This window comes from Schistocerca serialis, chromosome 4 (genome assembly GCF_023864345.2).
Source record: "Schistocerca serialis cubense isolate TAMUIC-IGC-003099 chromosome 4, iqSchSeri2.2, whole genome shotgun sequence".
In the NCBI taxonomy this organism is placed as follows: domain Eukaryota; kingdom Metazoa; phylum Arthropoda; class Insecta; order Orthoptera; family Acrididae; genus Schistocerca; species Schistocerca serialis.
Window position 1 is genome coordinate 407,055,160 of NC_064641.1, and position 24,844 is coordinate 407,080,003.

Here is a 24,844-nt window from a genome sequence, read left to right on the forward strand (position 1 = left end):
TTGGACATCATTTTTACAACAAACGGAAGAAACACACAAGTCAACACAAATAAAATTAGGCAAGGAGAAAGAGAAATTGACCAACTTAATTCCTTGATATGAAGTGATAAAAATGCAAGAACTGTTCAAGTCAAACGTAGATACTATCTCCACATATGTTTCTGAAATAAGGGAGCTGACGAAAAGGAAAGAAAAATTGTATTGCACTGAGACGAAGTTTTGTTGAAGAAGTTGTCGCATACCCAGACTGGTGTACGTTAGAATTGGAAGACTACATGAAATTATATTGGAAAAAGCCACTGTCCTTGATGTCAAAAATAGCAAAAGATTTACGTGGTACGGTCATCTCCAGTGAATGGATGACAACTGATGTACAGAAAGAATCTATGAATGGACACCAGACGAATGAAGATGTGGAAGACCAGCAAGAATAGGGATCTTGGATGTTAATGATGTAATGGATGCTATGAATTCAAGGCATCTGAAGGAAAAACTTTTAAAAAAATAGGCAAAAACACACATATACACACACACAGACACACACACACACACACACACACACATACACAAACACACACACATTATTCACCTGTGTATGCATTTATCGTGTATACTGAACATAGCTCCTCCTTCCCCTCTCTGTGTCTAACTTTTCATTCCTCTGTTTGTCCACCTCCCCACCTCTATCTGTCTAAGTCCTTCTCTCTCAGTCTCTTCTTCTCATTCTCCCCCTCTTTCTCCATTTCCTTGAGCCTCTTTCTCTAACCATATTTTTCGCCTGCTTTCGTCTGGCTTTATCCACCTCCCCATACTCTCTCTCTGTGTCCATCTTCTCCTCTTCTGCCTCGGGCTTGGATGTGAGTGATGTCCTCAGGTTAGTTAGGTTTAATTAGTTCTAAGTTCTAGGCGACTGATGACCTCAGAAGTTAAGTCGCATAGTGCTCAGAGCCATTTGAACCATTTTTTTCTCCTCTTCCTTTTCCATCTGCCCATTTCTCCACTACAGCTTCGACCTGTCTCATGCATTTTCTTCTTCTCCTCTCTCTCTCTCTCTGTCCACCTCCTCGCATCCCCCCGCCCTCACTTTATCCATACCTTCCTCTTTCCACCTCTGTCTGTCCCAGCCATGTTCGTCAGCTCATGTAGCCTCTGCAATTCAGTTCAATAAGGAAGGTGGATACCACTCTCACAATATGCCTGTCAGACAGGGAAGGCTACACATAAGGGGCTTTGAAATCGTTTATTTTGTGCTGATATACAGGCTGCCTTGCTAAGCAGGTCGAGAAAGCAGGCGAACAGGCGAACACTGTTCAAACCCGAAACGTCCATCTCGGGAGGCAGCCAATATGTTTGAGCCCCTGACACGAAGGCTCCTTTGTAAAGTATGTCGATTTGGCAAACCAATACTGTTCCTTAAAAAAAAATGTTTGTTGTAGAGGGTAGCCTATACGCCAGATGCTGGAGAAAACACGTTTTTCCCATTCTTTGGGATCTAGGAGAGCCCCACAGTTCTGATCCTCGTGAGGCTTCTGTTTCTTTTCCATATTTGGCTGAAATCAATCCAGTGGTTTTGGAGGAGATCCTGGACATACATACATAAACTAGAGCGCCACACATGCGATGTGGAATCCTTTCCACTCAAGAATCATCAACGCAGGCTGCTGCTGTTGCAGGGGTGTCAGTGCTGCAGCGGACGCTGACGGACTGTGCGCTCCATCAGTCGCCGCTGCTCTGCCTGCGACCGCTCCTGCTGCGGGCCTTGGACCGCGCTCTGCTCACGGACCGCCTGCCGCTGGCGGACGGCGTCACCCTGGTGCGCCAAGCGTCTGCGGACGTCAGCCCAGGCGACGCCGCCGAGGTTCCGACAGCTGCAGCTGAGCCTGGGGGATGGCAGGCACCAGGGAACGGCCTGCTGCGCCGCCTCGCCACGCTCTTCACTACACACTCGCTACAGCTGCAGCTGCCAGGCACATTCATCACCTCTCTGCTCCCAGAGGGTGAGTGCAACCGCAAAAGCAATTCAGCCAAATGCTGCAGGCTCTGTGTCACTGTGACTACGCTTCCATTTCCTCTGGCCGCGTGGTTAGAGGCTCCATATCACGGATTGCGCGGCCACTCCCGCCGGAGGTTCGAGTCCTCCCTCGGACATGAGTGTGTGTTGTTCTTAGCATAAGTTAATGTAAGTAATGTGTAAATCTAGGGAACGATGACCTCAGCAGTTTGGTCCATTAGTAAACGACACATATTATCTCTGGATGCTAAATGTTCATTCAGAAAACGGTCACAATTGAACGACAGATATACTGTTTATATAAGCTCACCAGACAAAAATTTGTCACCCGTAGTGAAATCATTACAAATATAATTTAATACCGTGTAACTCAGACCTTGGACTCCTGAACCGCCTGAATTCCGCTAGAAATTGAGTCCATTAGGCTGTGCAGGTGCGTATCCTTCATATTAAGCCACTCGCTGGGGATTTGATGATAAATTCCAGGGATGCTGACGTCGATGTTTTACCCTCGCACCCGACATCTCTCACAGACTTTCTGTGATGTTTAATTCACGTGATTTTGCAGGCTAATCGAGATGTGATACGGTGGGGGAGAGTATAGAAAACAACTCACATCGATGGATTTTGCTGTTGTCATCTTTTATGCGATCACCGACTCCAAATGTTCATTGCATGTAGTTCCCGCCGGAATGTTCTCTCGATAACTGCTTGGGATCGACCTTCATTCACTGCCTGCAATAATTCCTGCCTGGTTTGAAATCTATTTCGATTCAGAAGCCAAATCACATCTCTGGTCTCTCTCAGTCAGGGGCTTTTTCCGGCCACAATTCTGAATTTGTGTCTCGTGGCCACCTGTGTTACACCACTGCTTTCAGTCGCACTGAACATTCCTCCATGGAATACTAACAAATCCAGCAACTTTACACACCATATGACCGTAGGCACACCCAAAAATTATTTCCACATTTTGCCTCTCTGTCACGTCTTTACACTTACACATGTTTCCGTGCAAATCCCTCTTGAGAAGAAAGAGTCTCTACTGCCTTAGGCTCACGTAGAGTTAGATGCGCGCGTCATTAAACGATCTATAATCTGTTATAATAGATAAATTCCTTACAAGCACAGTATTATCTCCGATATTTAAAACATAACTATTTTAATTTCTGCCACTTGTATCGTGATTCTAAAATAGCCAAATTCAAGAGGCACCTGCCATGTGCGAGAACCGATTGTCCTGTTGAAAAATGGCACCAAAATACTGCAGCATGAGTGGTAACGCATGAGGATGCTGGATGTTTTAGCCATAGTGTTTGCCATCAGAATTCCATGAGTCAGTACCAGCCGTGACTTGATGTTATACTTGATAGCACCAGACACGGTTACCTCTGGAGTAGGGCCACTGAGCCTCTCCAAAAGATTGGAGGAATGTTAAGTCGCCGCCATACTCGCCGACGATGATTATCCAGGGCATTGCAGAGCTTATCCAGATTATTGTAGATCAAGGATTCATCGCTGAGCAGAATGCGACGTCATTCTTTAGGAGTCCATGCTTCCCGGTCACGGCATCTTTTTAAATGCAGTCGTCTGTGTTGATTTGTTAACGGTAGTCTGCGCATACAATGCTATTGCTTTAGTCTGGCTGCATCTAGTCTCTGACCAATGGCGCGAGATGAAGCACAATGTTGCAGGGAGTCCATTAATTGTCATCGGATAATGGGCTCAGATGTGGAGGGGTGAAAGTGCTTGGTGCACAGTATAGTGAGCCTCTCTTTTGGTGGTCAGACGTCGTCTACCGGTACCTCAACGACGAGTATACCTGCTGTTATGTACCCATACAGTCCAATATTGGGCCAATATCACATCCGAATGCCCCAGAAATCTGGATATTGCGTGATTTGGCCAGTCGAGCAATTGGAGACCTGCAATGAGGCCGGTTTCAAACTCTGCCAGGTGGAGATAACGCTGCTTCACACGAGTACGCGGCACCTCTGTCTGCTTTACAATGATCACTCAGCATCTGATGCTGTTCACGCCCCTTATACATCATACCAGGCCTGATAGAAATACTAAACACGAACAACAGAAAGGCACTCTAGTGGTCGTTCTCCCTGTCATAGAGAACTGCAGCCTTAATCATTTACATTTCTCCCGATGTTGTGTGTGTGTACACTTTTACGTTGACACCCGATATGTATTTTGGATGCCGCACTTTTTTATAAGGCCGTGATTATCATCGAAGAAATAGACTAACTGAACATACGTAAAATCTATAAAGGATTGGTGACCTATTCATCCCATCGATGTAACTCATAGGTGCTAAATATGTCCCACGTTTCTGTGAAAACACGTACACGTAAATGGTAACCCGGGTAAAAATTAACGCATCTTCCTGGAACACACAGTGACTGGTTTGGAGAATCCCCACTAGCGTCAGCCTGTCTCTTGTGGTCTGTCAGACACAGTGACGGTGGTGCTTCCCGTGGCCGTCACATAGTGGAGAACTCCTGCGGATAATCGAATTTAGATCAAGAAAGATAAATCTGTGTTAAGATGAGAACGTGACAGTGTTGCGGCTTATCTCCATTGTTATCCAAATTGTACGGTGATGTTGCAGTGAAAGAAAGAAAAGAAAATTTCAGAAGAAGAATAAAAGTTCAATTCGAGCAGACACCAATGATAAAGCTAGCAGACGTCGTGGCCCTTCTTGTCAGGATGTCGACAAGACTTGGCAGATCTCCTTAAAGTAGTCTACAGCGTACTGAGCACAGAATACGAGTTATTTAATACAAAGAAAAGGCGAGGGGGAGTACTAGAGAGGAGAATGATGTCAATCACAAGAGCATGAAACGCTGGGCGGTCCATACGGAATGACCGTCAAGATCGTAATTTTGTTTAATTGTCCTATCTGAGGTCGAGGGAGTCTGGAGTCATCCGTTACAGCAGCAGTTTCATAACACTTGTGCAATGGGTACAATACATGCTCTAAGAATAGTAGCCCCGAATGGTTAATCCATACTACATGAAAAGCTGCAGTAGTCCGCCCAACATATAAAGTTTATTAAAGACATTAAAGTTTACATTGACATGAGCCAAATCGGCATAATCATTACAATGGATTCACATTCTCGTTACCATTATCTGTCATCTCTAGACTAATTAATTTATTTATTGCTGTAGTTTGCTACTGCACTCTAGAGTGCTGTGGGGGATTATTTATTATATTGTCAACATTCTATCTCAAAAATGTAAACTAACTTTAGTAGCACAGATTCTGATTATTGGTTTTGCTTTCTCGCTTACCTTATTCAATTGCAACTGTAACTGAAGGGGTCTTGGGCGTAATATAAACGCTTGCGAGAAATTAATAAAATTTCTATTTGGCTAGCTACTTGAAAGTGAATGTTGATTGTTTACTATATGTCCAGTACGCAATCAGTGATTATCTTTTCAGTCGTAAAATAATGTTGAAAATTTATGAACTACAATAACTGAAATTATTAACTCACACAAACGCTCACTTCTTTGTTTCACATTATTCTCACTGGAATTTCTTTATAGAGTCTTCTCAGTTATATGTCATGGCATGAAATAAAGAGGATTATCATACTGAAATCCAACCTCTCATTCATTTATTAAAAATTTCATATGCCATGTCTTTTTTCCTTATCACAGACTGAAATATATTTTCACATTTTCAACCTTTGATACACTTATTTTTGAAATTTAAAATATGTCCACGAACAATGTGATTTATAGTCATTCCTTCCTGTTCCAGAACCTCTTAGTTTACATGATCTCTTGCTTGTATGTGCTACTTTCAGATAGTTACACAACCTTTGGTCACTAAATAAACTGAAACACTAATCCAACTTCAGGTATAACGATGACATTTGCGTTGATACTCGAGAAATAGAACAGTAAAAGGATTCACTATTCTTGTCACTGCTTTGTCACTGCAAAACTATCTTCCATAATAATTTTCCGAAAGCATGATTGTGTCCTTTCATAACCTTTAAGTCTTACGGTATGATAAATAACCTACACTAAATTCAGATAAAAGTCATGCTCCATCATATCTGTAACAATTCTAATCCGATACTGACTGACTCTCCATAGGTACAGTACTAATGCTGACAGATACTTGTCAGTTCACCGAACGCGATGAGAGTCCTACAATAGTGATACTGAAACTGGAGAAGTCCAATACATTGGCACACAGAGCCCTTTATGTCTATTTCCAGGGAGAGAAACTTTGTCATAATATGCATCTAAAATACTCTGCGTTCACGCTGTACTGGACACTCTAGTTTAAAGAGCACTTGACATGAGCATCCGCTAAGCTAAAACATGCTGCCTAAGGTCTGCCGCACTAACTGCGAATCGTCAGCAGACATCCCTAGAGTATGAGCAGTTGTATTGATGTACCCACCAGCAGAGTACTGCGCGTCTGTCGAACTTAATAGTCCGTTATACGTGAAAACTATAGACACACATCTTAACGAATTCGTGCTCGTTGTCAGTGGGTAAATACGATGCACACGCGCAAATTGGTTGCCTGTCTTGAGATGCAGTCCACCTACTAATATCAGACGGAAGTCTAAGCAACTATGCCAGTGTCAGGAGATTGATGATAATCCTGACCTTCCAATATTGAATGATGGGTTTCGTGTGGAGCGAAAAAGAATAACATCAAAACATCCCACTATTATCACAGCCAGGATTCTTACTGAAAATTAATTCAATGCCACCAATGAATGCAAACGTTATTGGAAACAAAGCTGTCCTCCAGAATGCCTGAAACTGCCCTGAGTTTAGTAGCATCTCCTTGGATTTGACCATCCTCGAACAGTCTGGCCCACTCTGAATCTCAACGGGCTATGGGAGATACGCAGACACTCTCCATTAGTGGAGCAAGCCTTCATTGTCATCTTTCGGCTGTGGTACTGAACAACAGACAGTTGCTCCTGTGGTATCGTTATGCCCGCATGTGCCTATTGCCTTCTACGTGTCATGCTAGTCCTTAGTCTCGGGTTCGGCGGTGGTAAGTGGAAGTTGCCTGCCGAACTTGCCATCTGAACACACTCTTTTTAATATTACGTCATGTAGGCCAAATTACATCATAGCACACGCTGACATGAAAGATCGCTCACGCTGCTCTTTGCACTTGTAGGTGAAGATCGATTACCCAGAATAAAATAATTGTGTCAAACTCCTTGCACTTAGGTATGTTCCTCATAATGGAATCTCTTATACGACGTAAAACACAGTCAGAGCAAGATCACAGCTCAGAAATGTAGTGACGATATTTTTCTTAAACTATCGTGTCGCCTCATCACTTAGTCGCAAGGAAGAAAAGATGACATTAGAGCCATTCATATTCAGCCAACGTATTTAATCAGTCAATGAAATTACAAATTGTTGGATACGAGATCAACATTAGCAGGTGTACAAGTACGCAAGAATTATTGACATCATTAGAGGTATGAGATTATTCAGGGCTACTGATTATCCTTAATGTGCGAAGACATTTCAATTTTAATATGGAAGGCTGTTGAAGGTTAAATCAAGCTACTAGTCTAGGTCTGAAAAGCTCACAGATGCTGGGGAACATTGCTCATAAAAGCTACTAAACAGGGGAAGAATTATTCACAATTTCTGTAGTGAAATCTCTTTACGATAAATAAGAAAACAACTCCCATTGCTGAATAATTACGTAAATTGTGAGCTACGTAGAGCATAAAGAAGCGCAAAGATTAAATGCGACACTTATTCAAAATAACCACACAAGAACACAAAGCGGCCGCTAGAAGGATTTGAATCTCTGTGTGTGCGCTCTACACTTCGCCCTGCTGTCGCGAATACCGAAAGCTAAGTGTTTAGACACGAATACCAAGTTCAGTATCGAAGGGAGACTAAGACATAAGTCCGTACACCTCACGTGTTGGATGTAAAAGACGCGTGTCTCTAGCTCTTCGTCCCGTTCCTGAACAGTATACCGCGTTGGGAAGGACTTCGCACTTGCAATCGAGCATTTCCCCATTCCCTTTTAAACACTTGGAAGATAATATAGAATTTCCTCAATAGGCGGCTGTAATATATCTGTAAACTTATTAGAGATTGGCACTGTGCAAGGCTCTCGCCGCATCGGCTGAGAATTTTTCTGTGCAAGAAGGTACCTGTTTTCCCCACGCTGTGTACGAAAAACTGATGGATCCTCTAATATTCACGCTCAGCTAGGAGAGTCCGAGCGCCTTTCTAAGTTTCCTCAGGGCCCCCTCGAAAGTCCTCTTCCCTTTTGGAAACATTCAGCGTATTTGGGGAGACGCATACATCCAAAGTAATTCCATCCATGTCTTTCGGCCACCAAAACACGGTTATCGTTTCCCGTACTGCTTGCTTTGTGTGAACAGGGCCGGCAGGCCGGTAGCCATATCCTTCCGCGTCGCACCGACAGGGGAGAAATTCTTCTCTCACGTTGTAAACTTAACGGGCCTTGTCCCTTTGCCCTGGAAAGTAGTACATAAAACTACAATATTTAATTAATATGTTGTAGCTTTGTGACATGTGACTGAACAGTCAATGGCAGGGACCTTTCGAAAATTTTCTGACAGTGACGAGTTGTGTGATATACTATAAAAAAGACGTTTAAATTCTTGTACAGCCATTATCATTTGTATTGTATTTAGCTGGAAAGCTATGTTGAACTCTCAGTGCATAGTTTTATTAATATTTGCATATGCATAGCTATTCTTTTAATAAAAAATCTCTTAATGTACACTGCACAACAGAACTGAAGTATAATTTTTTCAAACTCCTGTGTCCCATTAGCTTGAAATTTGACTCACAGGTAAGCATTCTGTGTTACAGTGCAAAATAGTCGCACCCTGCGACGTCACCCTCGATCTCGAGCCTCAAACAATAAGGTCTCGGCACAATCGCACTGAAGGACAGAGCTCAGAAGTTCATGTGTCTTGTAATAAGGCTGCACGATTCCATGTTGGCACCAAATTTCACCACACTTCTGCGCAACACTAAAGAGGACATATCACACGATGAGAACGTTGTCACGCCTCCTCTTACCTACTATCCATTCCCTCTGTTGATGTCTCTACCGACGACCTTTGTTGCTTCGCTTCATGTTCAAATTTCTTAGAAAGGTTTTGAATGGCTTCTAGTGATTTAAACCTATACGCAAGAGAAGAAATTGCGGTCACGCTGCAGTCCAAAAATGTGCTATCACATTCAGTTGTGATGGAGGACCACACTGTCCTCACACAAGGGTTGAAACGTCAGCGATGTCAGCAATGGCTGAGGTTGTCAAGGAAGTCGTACTGTGGCTCAGCTCACTGCCAACTGTCGTTTTCGTTAACTCAGAATGTGGGAATCAACGCCCCAAGAAAAGTGTTGGATTCCTCGAGGATCGTTATGCCATCCCAGATGCCTTTCGTTTCGTCGATTCCGAGCGGCGGTGTGTGTGAATTATTATTCTCGTTGAGCATTAAGAAAACCTCATGCTTTCAAAACTGAGCATCGCTGTTCTGGCTTCCAACACAGAGGCGCCAAAAAAACGGGTGGAATGTGGGCAAGAGGGGGAGTAACGACCTTCCCATTGTGTGACATGTCCACAGTGGCGCTGGTCAAAACTGTGGTGAAATTTGGCGCAAGCGTGACGTCATTAACCCACCTCACACGTCAAATGAACTTCTCAGCTCTCGCCTTTTTTTTCGCACGTGTCGATAACTTGCTGTCTGAAGCGTCGTACAGCCCAAGGGTGATTTGCAGGGCATCAGGCCTTCGCTCCGTAACAGAGGGAGGCTGCAGGCACGTTTGAGCCAAATTTTAAACTCCTGCGTCGTAATGAGAGACAGTTGCGGTGCTTCGGAAAAATGACACTTTAGTTGTTTCGCAGTTTATACACGACAATTCAAAATAAAATAAAATCTTTCCCTTAGACGCTATGACGCCAGAATTAATATAAGATGACAATGAACGTATTTTTTTTTCCTTTGAATATTTTTAAGTCTTAATAGTTGACTGTTATTCCCGCTAGTCGCTACAAGCTTGCTCTGACGTGCTAGCGGCAGATAATGTGATTTAAACGTGGTATTCTACCACTCAGTGTTTCATACCTTATGACGTACTACAATAAACATCGACGCATATGTCAGTACCGCACACGTAAAGTAGTATTAATTAACATTCTGCTTTATTCACAGTTTACAACGTCTCAAGAATACGAAAGCTAGAATGTATTTCAACCAAGTAACGTACACGAGTGACTTCGGGCTATCACGAGCTACACTAGACTACGAATTTAGTTTTAAATACACTGAAAGAAAAAAATGAAATTTCGAGAATACATTTGAGTAGGTAACACTACAAGAACACAGGTTTAATGTAAGCACGACCTAAGGTATTCCAAATGTGAAATGCTGGTTCTTTAATTACCGATTGAACCACAAGAATGCTGAATGCAAGCATGCATGTTATACTTGGTCGATTAACATAGGGACGGTTAATGCTGATTGTGGATGACTCTGGAGTTGTCGTCCGCTGATGTCCTATATGTGCTCCATTGGACACACATCGAGAAGGCCAAGGCAACATGTCGACATTCTGTAGAACATGTTGGGTTACGACAGTTGCATGTGGGAGAGTGTGTGGAAGAGCGTTACCCTGTTGGAAAACACCGCCTGGAATGGCAGCGCAACAGGTCGAATCACCATACTGACGTACAGATTTGCAGTTACGGTGCTTGGGATAACCACGACAGTGCCCATGCTGTCATACAAAATCGCACCCGAGACCATAACTCCAGATGTAGGTCCAGTGTGTCTATCACGCACACACGTTGATTGCTGGCCCTCAAGTGGACGCCTTCTAACCAAAACACGGCCATCATTGGCACCGAGATAGAACCAGCTTTCGTCAGAAAACACAAGAGACCTCCACCCTGCCCTCCAGTGCGCTCTTGTTTGACACAACTGAAGTCACAAATAGCGGTTGTTTGGGATCAGTGGAATGCACGCTGCAGGGACTGTGGCTCGGAATGACCTTGAAGACCGATCTGCAACACTCCGTTGTGTCACTGTGGTGTCAACTGCTTCTCAAATTGCTGCTGCAGATACTGTACGTTGTGCCAGAGCCATACGATGAACACTTTGGTCTACCTTCTTGATAGCGTTATGAGGCCGTCCAGATCCAGTCTTCTTGCCACAATACATTCTAGTGACCACCGCCGCCAGAAGTCGTGTGCAGTGGCTACATTTCTGGCAAGTCTTTCTGCAATAACACAGAAGGAACATCCAGCGTCTTGTAGCCCTTTTAGGCCTACACGACCCAGTTCAACTGCAGTGAGGTGTTGATAACGGCGTCTTTGTCATCTTAAAAGCATGTTTGACTAACACCAACTCACCACGTCCAGTTTCAACTATAACTAACACTCCAGACCCTTACAGCGTGCATTTAAAGGAAGCCTGATCTACATCCTCATAGCGGCGAGAATGTCGATACTCTGATACGACTAGCTTGAAATATGAGTAGATATAGTCTCTGAGACGCAGTAACACGTCTAAAAACTTTCGTTTGTGTCGCACAACTCATTCTTGTTGTTGCTATTTTTTTCCCACCAGTGTATTTAGCGAATGTCGAGATGTAAAACAACAAACGCTGACTGTGCTTGCTGCTACCAGCAGGTCGCGGCAAGGGCGGCGGCCTGAAGAAGTACGGCAGCGTGCTGCTACTGGGTGCCATGATGAAGGCGGCGGTGCTGGCCATCGCATTCAAGGCGATCGCGCTGCTGGCGGGGACCGCGCTGCTGGTGGCCAAGGTGGCGTTCGTGCTGGCCGCCGTCGTGGGACTCAGCAAGCTGCTTGGGGGCGGCGGCGGCGACCACGACAAGTCGGCGTACGAGTACGTCAAACACCCTGCGCTGGCCCACGCGTACGCGCACCCCGTGGCCCACGAGTATGGCCACAGCGGCGGAGGCGGCGGCGGTGGGGGCGGCGTCATGCACTACGAGGCCAACGCTGCGGACGGGGCCGGCGCGCGCTGGCGGCGCAGTCTGCCCGCCGCCGACGCCCACCCTCTGGCCTACAGCGCGCGGGCGCAGCATCTGCTTTAGGCGCCAAACTTCAGTCACGCTAATGTCTTTCCACTTCACCCTCATACATATACAATGACGAGCCAAAACATCATGACGCCTGCTAAAAAGCGCTTTGGTCCACCTTTGGAACGCAGTACAGCAGTGATTCTGGGTGCCATGGATTCGCCAAGTCCTTGATACCTCTTGAGAGGTTTGTGGCACCAGATGCATACGCACAGGTCACACGGTTCCTTTAATTTTGTTCATGGGCGCGGAGCTGGCGCCCGATATCGTCCCAGTTGTGTCTCATCGGGTACAGATAAGCAGAATTTGATGGCCAAGACATCACGTCAGTTCACTATCATGTTCCTTAAACCACTGCACCGCGACTCTTTGTATCACAGACATAACCCTTTCTAAGATACCACCGATATTGTGGAAGACATCGAGCATAAGGAGTTACAGGTGGTCCCTAATGATATTCACGCGGTCCACAGATGTTATCGTACCCCATATTACTACCGCAGGTCCCATGATAGCCCAAGTGAATGACACTCTGAACTTAGTACTGTTCCCTCCGGCCTGCGTCCGTGGGATGGGTAATTTTTCGAGTAGCCTTTCGCGTGGATGACGTCGTATCCGAACGCGATCATAGACCTGCTTTAACAAGATACATAGTTCATCCCATCAGACGACACGATTTCATTGATCCATGGCCCAATTTTGATAATTCCGTGCTGACTGTAATCATAATTCACGACGGTGCTGGGTCAACGTAGGAACACCTACCTGTCTTATATTGCGGAACACCATGTTCAACACTGGGCGCTGAACGGTGTGATGCAAAACACTTTTGTCTGAGCCAGCACTGTACTTGTCGTCAGATCTGCCACACATCGCCGCCTATTCAGCTTTAGACAGCGGGAAAGCCTCCGATCCCTACCCTCGATGCTGAGTGGTTTCAGCATTCTTCAACCAGAATGAAATTTTCACTCTACAGTGGAGTGTGCGCTATTATGAAACTTCCTGGCAGATTAAAACTGTGTGCCGGACCGAGACTCGAACTCGGGACCTTTGCCTTTCGCGGGTAAGTGCTCTACCGAATGATCTATCCAAGCACGACTCATGCTCCGTCAACACAGCTTTAATTCCACCAGCTGTGAGGATAGGGCGTGAGTCGTGCTTGGGTAGCTCAGTCGGTAGAGCACTTGCCCGCGAAAGGCAAAGGTCCTGAGTTCGAGTCTCGGTTCGGCAAACACTTTCAATCTGCCAGGAAGTTTCATTCTCCAACCAGTTTGCATAGATACTGATAACAGTAGCACGCGAACAGACGACCAACTTCCTCTTTTCCGAGGCGCTCGCTCCCAGGTATTGATCCACAATTATCTGGCTTTTGTCAGAGTCGCTTAAGCCGGCGCATTTCCGGATTTGCGCCACTTATATTTCCTAGAAAGATTCCCTAATCGTCTCTGCTCCGCTCATATACTTCTCTTACTGCGCCACGTGTACTAAGCGCCACTAGGCATTATACAACCTCGCCGTGGGTAATGACCTAATATTTTGTCTCATCAGTCTAATTCCCCTCTCTTTTGGTTACAAAACCCAACCCTTCAACATAATCTGCGTTCAATGCGACACCATTACGTCACATTACTAGGAGAGCCCGTACGCCAGAAAGGTACCACCCTGCTGGTCTGTGTCAGAGAAGACGGCTTTCTGCATCAATAAACTCTCCATCTCCAACGTACTGCTTTCCGCGGGGTGCATCCTTCATTGGGCCAAAAAGATGAAAGTCGGAAAGTCCAAGAACAGGGCTTTAGTGTGGATGAAGAAGAAGAGTCCAATGAAATTTTGTGAGCTCCTCTCTGGTGCGCAGACTTATGTGGGGGGTTGTGTTGTCACAGAGAAGGAGAAGTTCATTTGCATTTTTGTGGCGACGAAGACTCTGAAGACGTTTCCTCAGTTTCCCGAAGGAAGCACAATACATTTCTTCCCTGAGAGAGGACATTAAACAAAATAACCCCTTCAGAGACCCAGAAGACCATGACTTAAGCGGCCGAGAATGCGGCTTTGAATTTTTTCTTCGGAGGAGAGGCGATGTGGCACCATGGATTGCAGTTTAGTTTTCGGTTACAAGTGATGAACCCATGTTTCATCGCCTGTTACGAAGTTCCACAAAAAGACTATGGTCATCAGCCTCATAACATGCTCCTCCATTCCTCTTTGCGGTCTTGTGTTAGAAGACGAGAAACCCAGATGACACACACCTTAGAGTACACCAACGAGAGTGTCAGCAGTAACAGCAGGGACGTCCAATTCAGCGAGGTTTTGATTCTGATCCTTCGACCACCTCGGATCAGAGTCTCCGCACATTCCAACATGGCAGTAGACACAGCCGTGTGTGGCCGGCCTGCACGCGATAAATCGGACTCGTCTGCGCTACCTTGTTGCGATGATGACAGATCCCACGCCCAGTGACCCACGGTGCGTTTTTTCACTACCAGGGCCGGTTCTCCTAGCGACTATGACTATCTGCGATGCTCTGGATTCCCGCCAAAGGAACTCATTGATATCTCTCTGCTTGGAACGCACCTCCGTTACAGAGCCCATTTCTACCGCTACGTATAGCACCGCCACTCATTGGCACTACACGAAACTCTAGAGACTGAAGCGGGAATATTCCAGAATGTCCCACAAGTTTTCTGTCATTCCAACCGAAACTGGTGTGGTGTCACCGCCAGACACCACACTTGCTATGTGGTAGCGTGTCGTCACTATCAGTGATTGCAGACCGAGCGCCGCCACATGGAAGGTCTAGAGAGACTTCCTAGCACTCGCCCCAGTTGTACAAACGACTTTGCTAGCGATGGTTCACTGACAAAGTACGCTCTCATTTGCCGAGACGATAGTTAGCATAGCCTTCAGCTACGTCATTTGCTACGACCTAGCAAGGCGCCATTATCAGTTACTATTGATATTGTAAATAGTGTACGGACCAGAGCTACGTTCAACATTATGGATTAAAGTTAAGTATTCCACCATCTGCGTCCGTTTTTCTAAGTTCTAATTTCCTTGTCCTGTTCCAGACCTCACGCAAGCCTGCGTGAGCTTAAACGCGTGCCTTTCGGCTTCCTCTAACATTAGTGGGTTGGCTCTCCTGCCAATCCACAACAACTGGACGAGAAAAAATGTGTTGCCTTACTAATTGAAAGCCCCTCGTACGTAGGGGGAAAGCAGTATACTGGTTGTCTCTTCTGGCAACATACACTCTCGCAATTTTAACAATAAACCACTCTGTAATGCACAACGCCTCTCTTGTATCATCTGCGACTGGAGTTGGATGAGCGTTTCCATGGCACTTTCGTGTCTGATAAACGAATCTGTGAAGAAACACGCTGTACTCTTTTTTCTCTGTCTGTCGTGTTCCCGACAGAAGAGCAAAAGCACTGCCAGAACGAGCTTAGGCGTTGGAGAAACTAAAAGAGTACAAGAAAACACAGGGTACAGAGAAACAACCTGAGCACGGAATGAAGCGTCGAACTGAGACAAAATTTCTAAAAAATCTCGGGTCGGAGTTGCACCGCTGTGAAGACATAAATCGACAGCAAATCAGCCACGAACGCACTGAAGTTTTTCTGTGTCTTTCTTACGTTTGATATCAGTAATGACTCTCGCCTAATGGGAAAATACAGATTAAACTCAAAGCTGTCTTTAATTACTTAGTCATGTCCATCTCTGTAAAAACTCGCTATAAGATAATCATATTAGCAGCTAGCAGTGTTTGTCAATATTTACATATTTATTTGTTGATTTTGGATAACATTGTTAATTGAAAGTTATAGTATCTCGTGTACTGTATGACGTTAAATTTAATTTCAATAAAAAGAAATGCAAATAAAATTTTCAATTTTTTTTGAGAAGTTATTCCATTTATTCTATTTCACTCTATTACTTTAATAGCAATAATATTGTTATATTGTTGGCATCATGATATGCATTTTAATTAAAGCCAATTTCTCTGTAGCTTCTAACTCTCATTTCGAATTGTTGACCCTGAAAACTTCTTGTGCCATTGTGTCTATGGGAAATCAGAAATATAGAAGGCCCACACTCTTCCTTCATCACTCGATATTCGCCTTAACCCACGAATACTGTTGAAGAAAGGGACCAATTTCCACTCAAAACCGTAACAGTAGAAAAATGACATTACACCCAAAAGAACTGATATTATCATTCTCTTAGCACCCCTCGTGCATCACTTACGCAAGAAAGCAGACACTTCATCATTGCATCCTTGTTCTAGGCAAGTTAACAGAGCAGAGATAGAAGAAGTAAAGTTAATACTCGGCTAATGTTTGTTTGAAAATGACGTAGTCTTATACTGGCCTAGCTGTTGTCTACCGATACAATCACATCTGTTACATTAATCGCCTTTCATTATATATGGCGACGGGTACATAGGGCACACTAAAGCGTAGGATAAATTAAAGTGATCCGGACGATTGGACACCACTTGAGGTGGTCTTAACGGGGAAGGAAAAGACCTACAGTTGCTTCCAACAGGATAGAGCAACTGCGCATGCATCTGACCGCACCTGGAAACACATTTACGCAATGTTCATGCCGGACAGAGTTGTTAGTAGCGGTCAGTCTGGTCGCGGATCTAGCTGACCACCCAGGTCGCCTAATCTGTCAGTGTGCGATTACTTTGTGTGCGGAGACCTCAAGTCTAAGGTGCATTGCAACAACCCTCACAGTCTTAAAGAACTGCGGCAGAACATTTTGGATGAGACTGCAGCAATTCGAGCTGTCGACTTTCGATTCGATGCTGATCAGGGCCCAAAAGTTCCGAGAGATGGGTGATGGTCACTTCCAACATCTGCTATAGTCAGATTAGAGTTTATTTCCTTTCCTCTGCTGTGTTTCTTTGTACCCTGGAGCCCTGTTCTCCGGGCCACTTTCACTTCCCCACTCCGTATAATTTACCTACATTCATCTCCCTCTCTTCAATAGTGAGAGCGGAGGCCAATGGCCAATAAAACTCCCTCTGACTGAGGAATTTTTATTTGATGTTATCGTAACTTGGTAAAATATGGGGGGTGTTTCAAAGACTTTGCGACAAATGTCATGGGAAACAACTTTTGTTAGAGACAAAATGCTTCTCGGCGGCGCTGTGTGTCTGCAGATTGATTATGTCCCTTGAAGGTGGCAGGATGTAGGCACACAGCAGTGTTCGTATGCAATGTATGTTGCCTATAGATAGTCATCTTCTCCACGGGAAGGGCGGTGGGCCGTGCAAAATTTAAATTCTTGATTCTCCTCTAAAATACACTACAGGTCATTAAGATTGCTACACCACGAAGATGACGTGCTACAGACGCAAAATTTAACCGACAGGAAGAAGATGCTGTGATATGCAAATGATTAGCTTTTCAGAGCATTCACACAAGGTTGGCGCCGGTGGCGACACCTACAACGTGCTGACATGAGGATAGTTTCCAACCGATTTCTCATACACAAACAGCGACTTGCCTGGTGAAACGTTGTTGTGATGCCTCGTGTAAGGAGAAGAAATGCGTATCATCGCGTTTCCGACTTTGATAAAGGTCGGATTTCAGTCTATCGTGATTGCGGTTTATCGTATCGTGTTGGTCGAGATCCAATGACTGTTAGCTGAATATGGAATCGGTGGGTTCAGGAGGGTAATACGGAACGCCGTGCTGGATCCCAACGGCCTCGTATCACTAGCAGTCGAGATGACAGGCATCTTATCCGCATGGCTGTAGCGGATCGTGCAGCCACGTCTCGATCCCTCAGTCAACACATGAAGACGTTTGCAAGACACCATCTGCACGAACAGTTCGACGACGTTTGCAGCAGCATTGACTATCAGCTCGTAGATCATGGGTGCGGTTACCCTTGACGCTGCATCACAGACAGGAGCGCATGCGATGGTGTACTCAACGACGAACCTGGGTGCACGAATAGCAAAACGTAATTTTTTCGGATGACTCCAGGTTCTCTTTACAGCATCATGATGGTCGCATCCGTGTTTGGCAACATCGCGGTGAACGCACATTGGAAGCGTGTATTCGTCATCGCCATACTGGCGTATCACCCGGCGTGATGGTATCGGGTGCCATTGGTTATACGTCTCGGTCACCTCTTGTTCGCATTGACGGCACTTTGAACAGTGGACGCTACATTTCAGATGTGTTACGACCCGTGGCTCTACACTTCATTCGATTCCTGCGTAAACCTACATTTCTGCAGGATAATGCACGACCGCATGTTGCAGGTCCTGTACGAGCCTTTCTGGATACAGTAAATGTTCGAGTGCTGCCCTGCCCAGCACATTCTCCAAATTTCCCACTAATTGAAAACGTGTTGTCAATGGTGGCCGAGCAACTGGCTCGTCACAATACGCCAGTCACTACTCTTGATGAACTGTGGTACCGTGTTGAAGCTGCATGGGCAGCTGTACCTGTACACGCCACCCAAGCTGTGTTTGACTCATTTCCCAGGCGTATCAAGGCCGTTATTACGGCCAGAGGTGGTTGTTCTGGATATTGATTTCTCAGGATCTATCCACCGAAATTGCGTGAAAATGTAATCGCATGTGAGTTCTAGTATAATATACTTGTCCAATGAATATCGGTTTATCATCTGCATTTCTTCTTGGTGTAGCTATTTCAATGGTCAGTAGTGTACGTTTCTCTGCTTAAAGGCACTCATTCATATACATATGGTTTTCTTGTTGCAAATTACCCTACTAGTTTAGTGGGACAGATAGTATGGAGTACATCTGGTTAGCAGACCCTGCCATTTCGATGAAACCTCGTCATCAGAGGGCCGGCGAATACTGAAGGTTGCCTAGTAGCGCTCAAAAACAGCGAATATTTTGCCAACAACAAAAGTTTTCCCCATGACTTAATCCATCACCTGTAGATGTTTCTTGCCAATAGTTCAAAACACACTCCAAATGAAAGAAGTTTATATGTTAGTTGATTCATCTGAGAATATGCGTCATGACATTTTAATGTATTTTTAGAATGCGATTCACAATGGGTGTCGTGTAGTTTGCGACACTAGATTTAGATTAGATTTAGATTTCCGTGATATTCTCGCCTGTGCGAAGCTGACACTTAATTCTACTTTAAAAGTCCTATTTTCGTCCCTTGCGGCGATTACATTTCATTGTGACTCATTCCGGTCACTCTGAATCTAGCGTATGCTCTTTCTATTTCTGGTTGTAGGAACTCCTAGAACGCCAACTCCTAAACGGTGTTCTGGTTATTACTGTTTTCACTGATTGAGAGTCAATCGTGTAACTAGGTCAGATAGGTATTTCTTTCATTGTTACACGTTGAGCTATGGGTCCCACTAATAAGTAAGTTCAGAAGTCGGAGTACGTCAGCGGTATGCCATCATCAAAAGGAACCTTGTGTGAGTTAAGGAGCATTTTGCTCTCATTTAAGTAAACGGCCGAAAGAGTCAGCCTTCAGGAATTGCAAAAGTTACCCTGTTGTCCAGGACCAGATGCCACAAACGGCGCAGATTGACCACGACATGGGGAAACGCACAGGCGTCTATTCTCTATTGAGGCCTAAGCGCTATAGTGTGCGAGCGAAACAGACGTGAGCCTGCGTCATAGGGAAACCTAGTAGAAAGCTTTTGTGGCCAAGGAGAAGTAGCAGTGTTAATTATGGAGGACCTAAGATCGGCTATAAAGGGAAACACTTACAAAAACAATTCAATTCTGTAGTAATTCAGTGAATAAAACCACAGTAATTTTAATCTACCATCCTTCATTAATTTTCATGGTGATCCCAAAAGTGAACTTAACAACTTTTGTAACAAATATCTGAATGGTAAAATCTGAACGATTTGGTCGATCTTAACGATCGATATTTCATATAGAAGTGCATCATTAAAATGACAAACGTTGTAAATATCATCTTTGTAACTTTATTTGTTTGAAAGATATAGTAAATTAAAATTATCAGTATTTTCAGTTAAGAATCAGATCATCAATTCCTCCACAGAAAACACATTGGACGATGATGACAGCATGACACCTTATTGAATCTTTAGGTAATAGAAAATTTGTCATAAAGTTTAGTGCTTAATAGTTACTTTTCTTCTTTATTTAGTTATCAGAAAGCACATTGGTGCAAGGCTATTGGCCGTGACATTATAAATTAAGAAGGAAATTGTATTGGTCTTATGTAAAAGATTTTAACGTTTATTATGTAATGGATACCATTGATACTTTATTTAGAACATGAAAGTGGTCAACCTTTGATTATTTTAACATGTTAAAATGTAAAGTATTGTAGAATAAGCTGTAGCCAATCAGATGGACGGATTCAAGAAAGGGGACTGCGCTAGCCAGTTGAGCGAAGATGTTCGGCGCGCGGGAAACGCGGTCGAAGACGGGCACAGGTTAGTTCTGGTCGAGACACCAAAGGGCAGAGTTCGGATTGAGACGCGAAAGCGGACAGTCGGTCTTTATCCAACTAGGAAGTGAAGCGACTTAGAAAACGTCGCGTTGTGTTGTAGCGCCGGACTTAGTCTCTGAGCGGTGAGCAGCAGCGCACCTGATGTGAACTCTAACTTTTCGTGTAGTTAAGGAGACGAGGTATTGGACTTGTGTTTCGCGATGAGATTGTGAATGATCGAACTATATCAAATAGATACACACTCGAGTGTAACAGTAACTCTAAATACGACTACTTCCGCTATTAGTTTGCTTTCGGAATAAACATTATTTTAATCAAATGTCAACTGTGTGGTATACATTATTTGTGGGTCGTTAATTTAGTTCCCAATATTATTATTACTGTTATTATATGCTATATTGGCTTTGTATTTCACAAACTTGCCATCAGCTAGACAATTGAACCAAAGGGTCCCAAGTGTCTAAGTTAGGGTGTGTAATGCGACACGTGCGGTTCAACCCCTAGACGAGTATGAGCCAAGACATTTCGACGAAGAGGAACCGCATGTGAGCCAGAACATCTTTGGGATGTCAGCTCGCGCGTGTCTAGTAAGGCACTGTGATGTTCAAACCAGCCTTGCGATCTGTGACACTTTTACCTGTCTAATAGCATATAATAAGGTAGCTGTTGAAGAATATGTATCATGTTCATGAACTGTGCTTCTTCGAATTCAGAACGGTCTCAGCAAAACGGAAAAAAGAAGGGATAAAAGCAGACACTGGCAGTTTCTACGCTGGACTTTCCTGTTGAGGCTCATTCAAATACCCTGCTGAACATAAAAGTCAGACGTTCATTTTCCAGTCCTAAATTCTCATTCTGAATATCCTCACTGCAGCACACATTCAGGTGCAGGCTAAAGTAGCTACTAATTCTTGGCAAATGGGCTGAAAACTGAAGTCTTCATACAGTACTACAATTGAGTATATAGGAGATTGCAGTCTCGATTGGGCGAAAAATGTTATAAAACTTTCTTCAAAACTGAAAATTTTAAACACGTTTTTAAGCTAGTAAAAGTGCTCACAACATGTAAATAGTTCTTGTGTAGTACAGTACATTTGGAAAGGAAAAATTAATTTGAGAGCTATCATATTTCCAAAAGTAGCAATTCTCTAGAGAATGTTTATTCAAAGGTACAAATTGAAAATACGACAGAAAATATTGTTATCTTTGTAATCATCTCAATATATATTCGAGCAGCAGAATAGCTATCGTAACAGAAAAACCTTTTTGATGTTATTACACATTGCAAATTTGTAAGGGTATAAGAATGGAGACATTAATAAAAAAACTTACATTCTTAATTAATATGAGTGAAATACGTCCACTATTTTTGTGGTTCTTGGTTCAGTGAGTGTGATGAGTGTGTGTGTGTGTGTGTGTGTGTGTGTGTGTGTGTGTGTGTGTGTGTGGTGTGTCTAACTGGACACCTGGCAGCGTCTCAGTTTTATAATTAAATAAATAGATAAGTTAAATACATACATAAACAAATAAATAAATAAGTTGAGACTTCAAGTGAGCTCTCCTCTAGCTGTACAGTCTTCGTATTGGCTTTGAACAACTATATACATTTCCGTTTGAGATGTAATAGATAAAGGATATTTACGGAAGGTTCTGATTCTTCAAAGATATGAAATAGCTGTTTTCTTTTACCCAAAGTTTTCCTCTCCTAAAGCTGTTATACTCTGTTGTGTGTAAATCACAAATGCATCTATGTGCATAAGGTTTAATTAAGCACCTGGTACTCCACCTTTATGTTGTGGCTAGCAGTTACAAGAGTTAACTTTGAAACTCTCTGGTTTTAAATATCCCTTGATTTCTGTATTTTTTGCCACGAGACCTCTTGTAAGTGGCACTAGGACGGCGACGTGATGTATTTAGACACACAGTTCTTAGCTCACGCTGTTGTTCCGATCATGGTCACCTTCCACATCAGAAGCCATGCCACCATCGGCGTCGCCAGCCACGTCATCTTCCACATTCTCATCAGCGAGCGCATCTTCCCGTCGCTCCTCGTCGCCGCCTGGTCCGTCTGGCTCGTGAGCGCTGTACGCCAGCACGTGGGGGTCCTCCCCGAAGCTCCGCCGCCTCCACCCGCCACCACCACCGCCGTGGCCATCGGCTGCGTAGATCACCTGCGGGTGGAGAGAGCGCCTTGCAAATCCAGGAGAACCAAGTGTTCAACATATCAGCATTGTTTTGATACATCCAACAACAACTTCACACATAAGAAGAACCACGACCTTTGGTTTGGTTCGGGGATTCAATGCGGTAAGAATAGAAGGGAAACATAGTTAAGTAGCCATGTACTTGTAGACAAATTAAAGACAAGTACACTGTTTGTTAGTAAGAAAAGATAAACACTAGGTGATAAATATGGAACAGCGATCTGGTTTCAACAAAACTTTTAGCAGGTGTCGACACCGACTATTGCTGTCTTCATCAGAAAATTCACAATTATAAATAAACATACATATAGATACAAAGAACATATTTTAGGGAAAATGGGTATAGATATACATAACTCGTCCTTTGCTGATCATTTATTAACTGAAGACCATAATCCCCAAAGAACGCCGTTATCCTGCACAGAGAGAGGAATTGCTTCAGACTTTGTCTTCTACAGTCAAAAATTTACAAATTTACCTTTGAATCACGGTGTCATTCTTGATGAAGAGTTGCAGTTGTGTAATAAAAATTTTTGTATGGTATAAAATCGTTGCTTAGAAGTGCGTTAAGCTGATTGTTCTTTTTTCAGTGTAGATTCTGAAATATCGTCTTCTTATTTCCATTTTGTTCGTCATAATGTTTTCGTACAAAAATGTATCTATTATTTGCCGTTGCATTGTCTTGTACAATTTATCACTTTGCTTAATAATGACTTCTGATACGTTATATAAATACTTACAGCTACTTAAAATACTTTTCGTAAATTAAGCGGCTGCTGTCATCGACTGTAACTAGGTGGCTTGACTAGTTTCGTGTCCCTGTTGTGGCAGCTTCGGCGAGTGAGCCTCTTTAGTCTTGACGCCAACTCCAGTGACCGTTTCCTCCTGCAGCCCTTAGTGGCGTATAGTTTGCTACGAAACATAGCTATAATTTTTCTGGCGATTGCCGGCCGCGATGTCCGAGCGGTTCTAGGCGCTTCAATCTGGAACCGCGCGACTGCCTCGGTCGCAGGTTCAAATCCTGCCTCGAGGGTGGATGTGTGTGATGTCCTTAGGTTAGTTAGGTTTAAGTAGTTCTAAGTTGTAGAGGACTGATGACCTCAGGTGTTTAGTCCCATAGTGCTCAGAGACATTTGAACCAATTGAATCATTTTTCTGGCGATTACCAGCTTTATGTCAGTTTTAATTTTCTTGTACGGTTACTGTTTCAGAACCACGTTTCGAACTAATGAACAGTAGAGGAACGGTGCGAATTTAAGCACACGGGGCAAAAAAATAGTCACGTCCAGCAGTCATGGCGATAGGACTCTACCCTAGACAACCGTGCATTGGCGGAGCTCTTATTTCTGTTAATGTGATTCGTGTGAAAAATGTTTCCGATTTATTATGGCCTCACTATCGGAATTAATCCATTTCGAAAATCGTTAGGGAATTCAATATCCCGAGATCAACAATATTAAGAATGTACCGAGACTGCCACATTGTAGATATAACCTCTCACCACAGTCAACGCAGTGGCCGACGGCCTTCACTTAACGACCGAGAGAAACGATGAGACGTCAGTGTTAACAGCCAAGCAGCTCTGCGTGAAATAACCGCAAAAATCAATGTGGTGCATACGACGAACGTATCTGTTAGGAGAGCGCGGCGATATCTGGCGTTAATGGCCCCTGGCAGCAGAAGGCCGTCGAACGTATCGCCCACAGCGCTCTCCTGAGTTCGTGACCGTATCAACTAGACCATAGACGACTGGAAAACCGTGGCCTGATCTGATGAGCCCCGACATGGTAGGCTTCGAGTGTCGCACAGGTCCCACGAAGCCATAGACCCAAATGGTCAATACGGCATTTTGCAAGCTAGTGGTGGCTCCATAATGGTGTGGGCTGTGTTTACATGGAATGGATTGGGCCTTCTAGTCCAACTGAACCGATCATTGACTGTAAATGGATATGTACGGCTACTTGGAAATCAATTTAAGCCGTTTCGGATTTCATGTTCCCTAACAGCGATGGAATTTTTATGGATGACAGTGCACCATTTCAGATCATTCTATAAATTTCGAGCGAATAATTTGGCCACC

At 44.0% G+C, this 24,844-nt stretch overlaps 1 protein-coding gene across 1 annotated transcript; it reads left to right on the top strand.

Moving 5' to 3' along the window:
* The first annotated feature begins 1,615 nt into the window (after window positions 1-1,615).
* LOC126474491 (uncharacterized) lies at window positions 1,616-12,137 on the top strand. Its single transcript, XM_050101962.1, has 2 exons — window positions 1,616-1,997; window positions 11,710-12,137. The coding sequence occupies exons 1-2, from the start codon at window positions 1,616-1,618 to the stop codon at window positions 12,135-12,137; spliced, it is 810 nt and encodes a 269-aa protein (XP_049957919.1).
* Window positions 12,138-24,844: the final 12,707 nt, after the last annotated feature.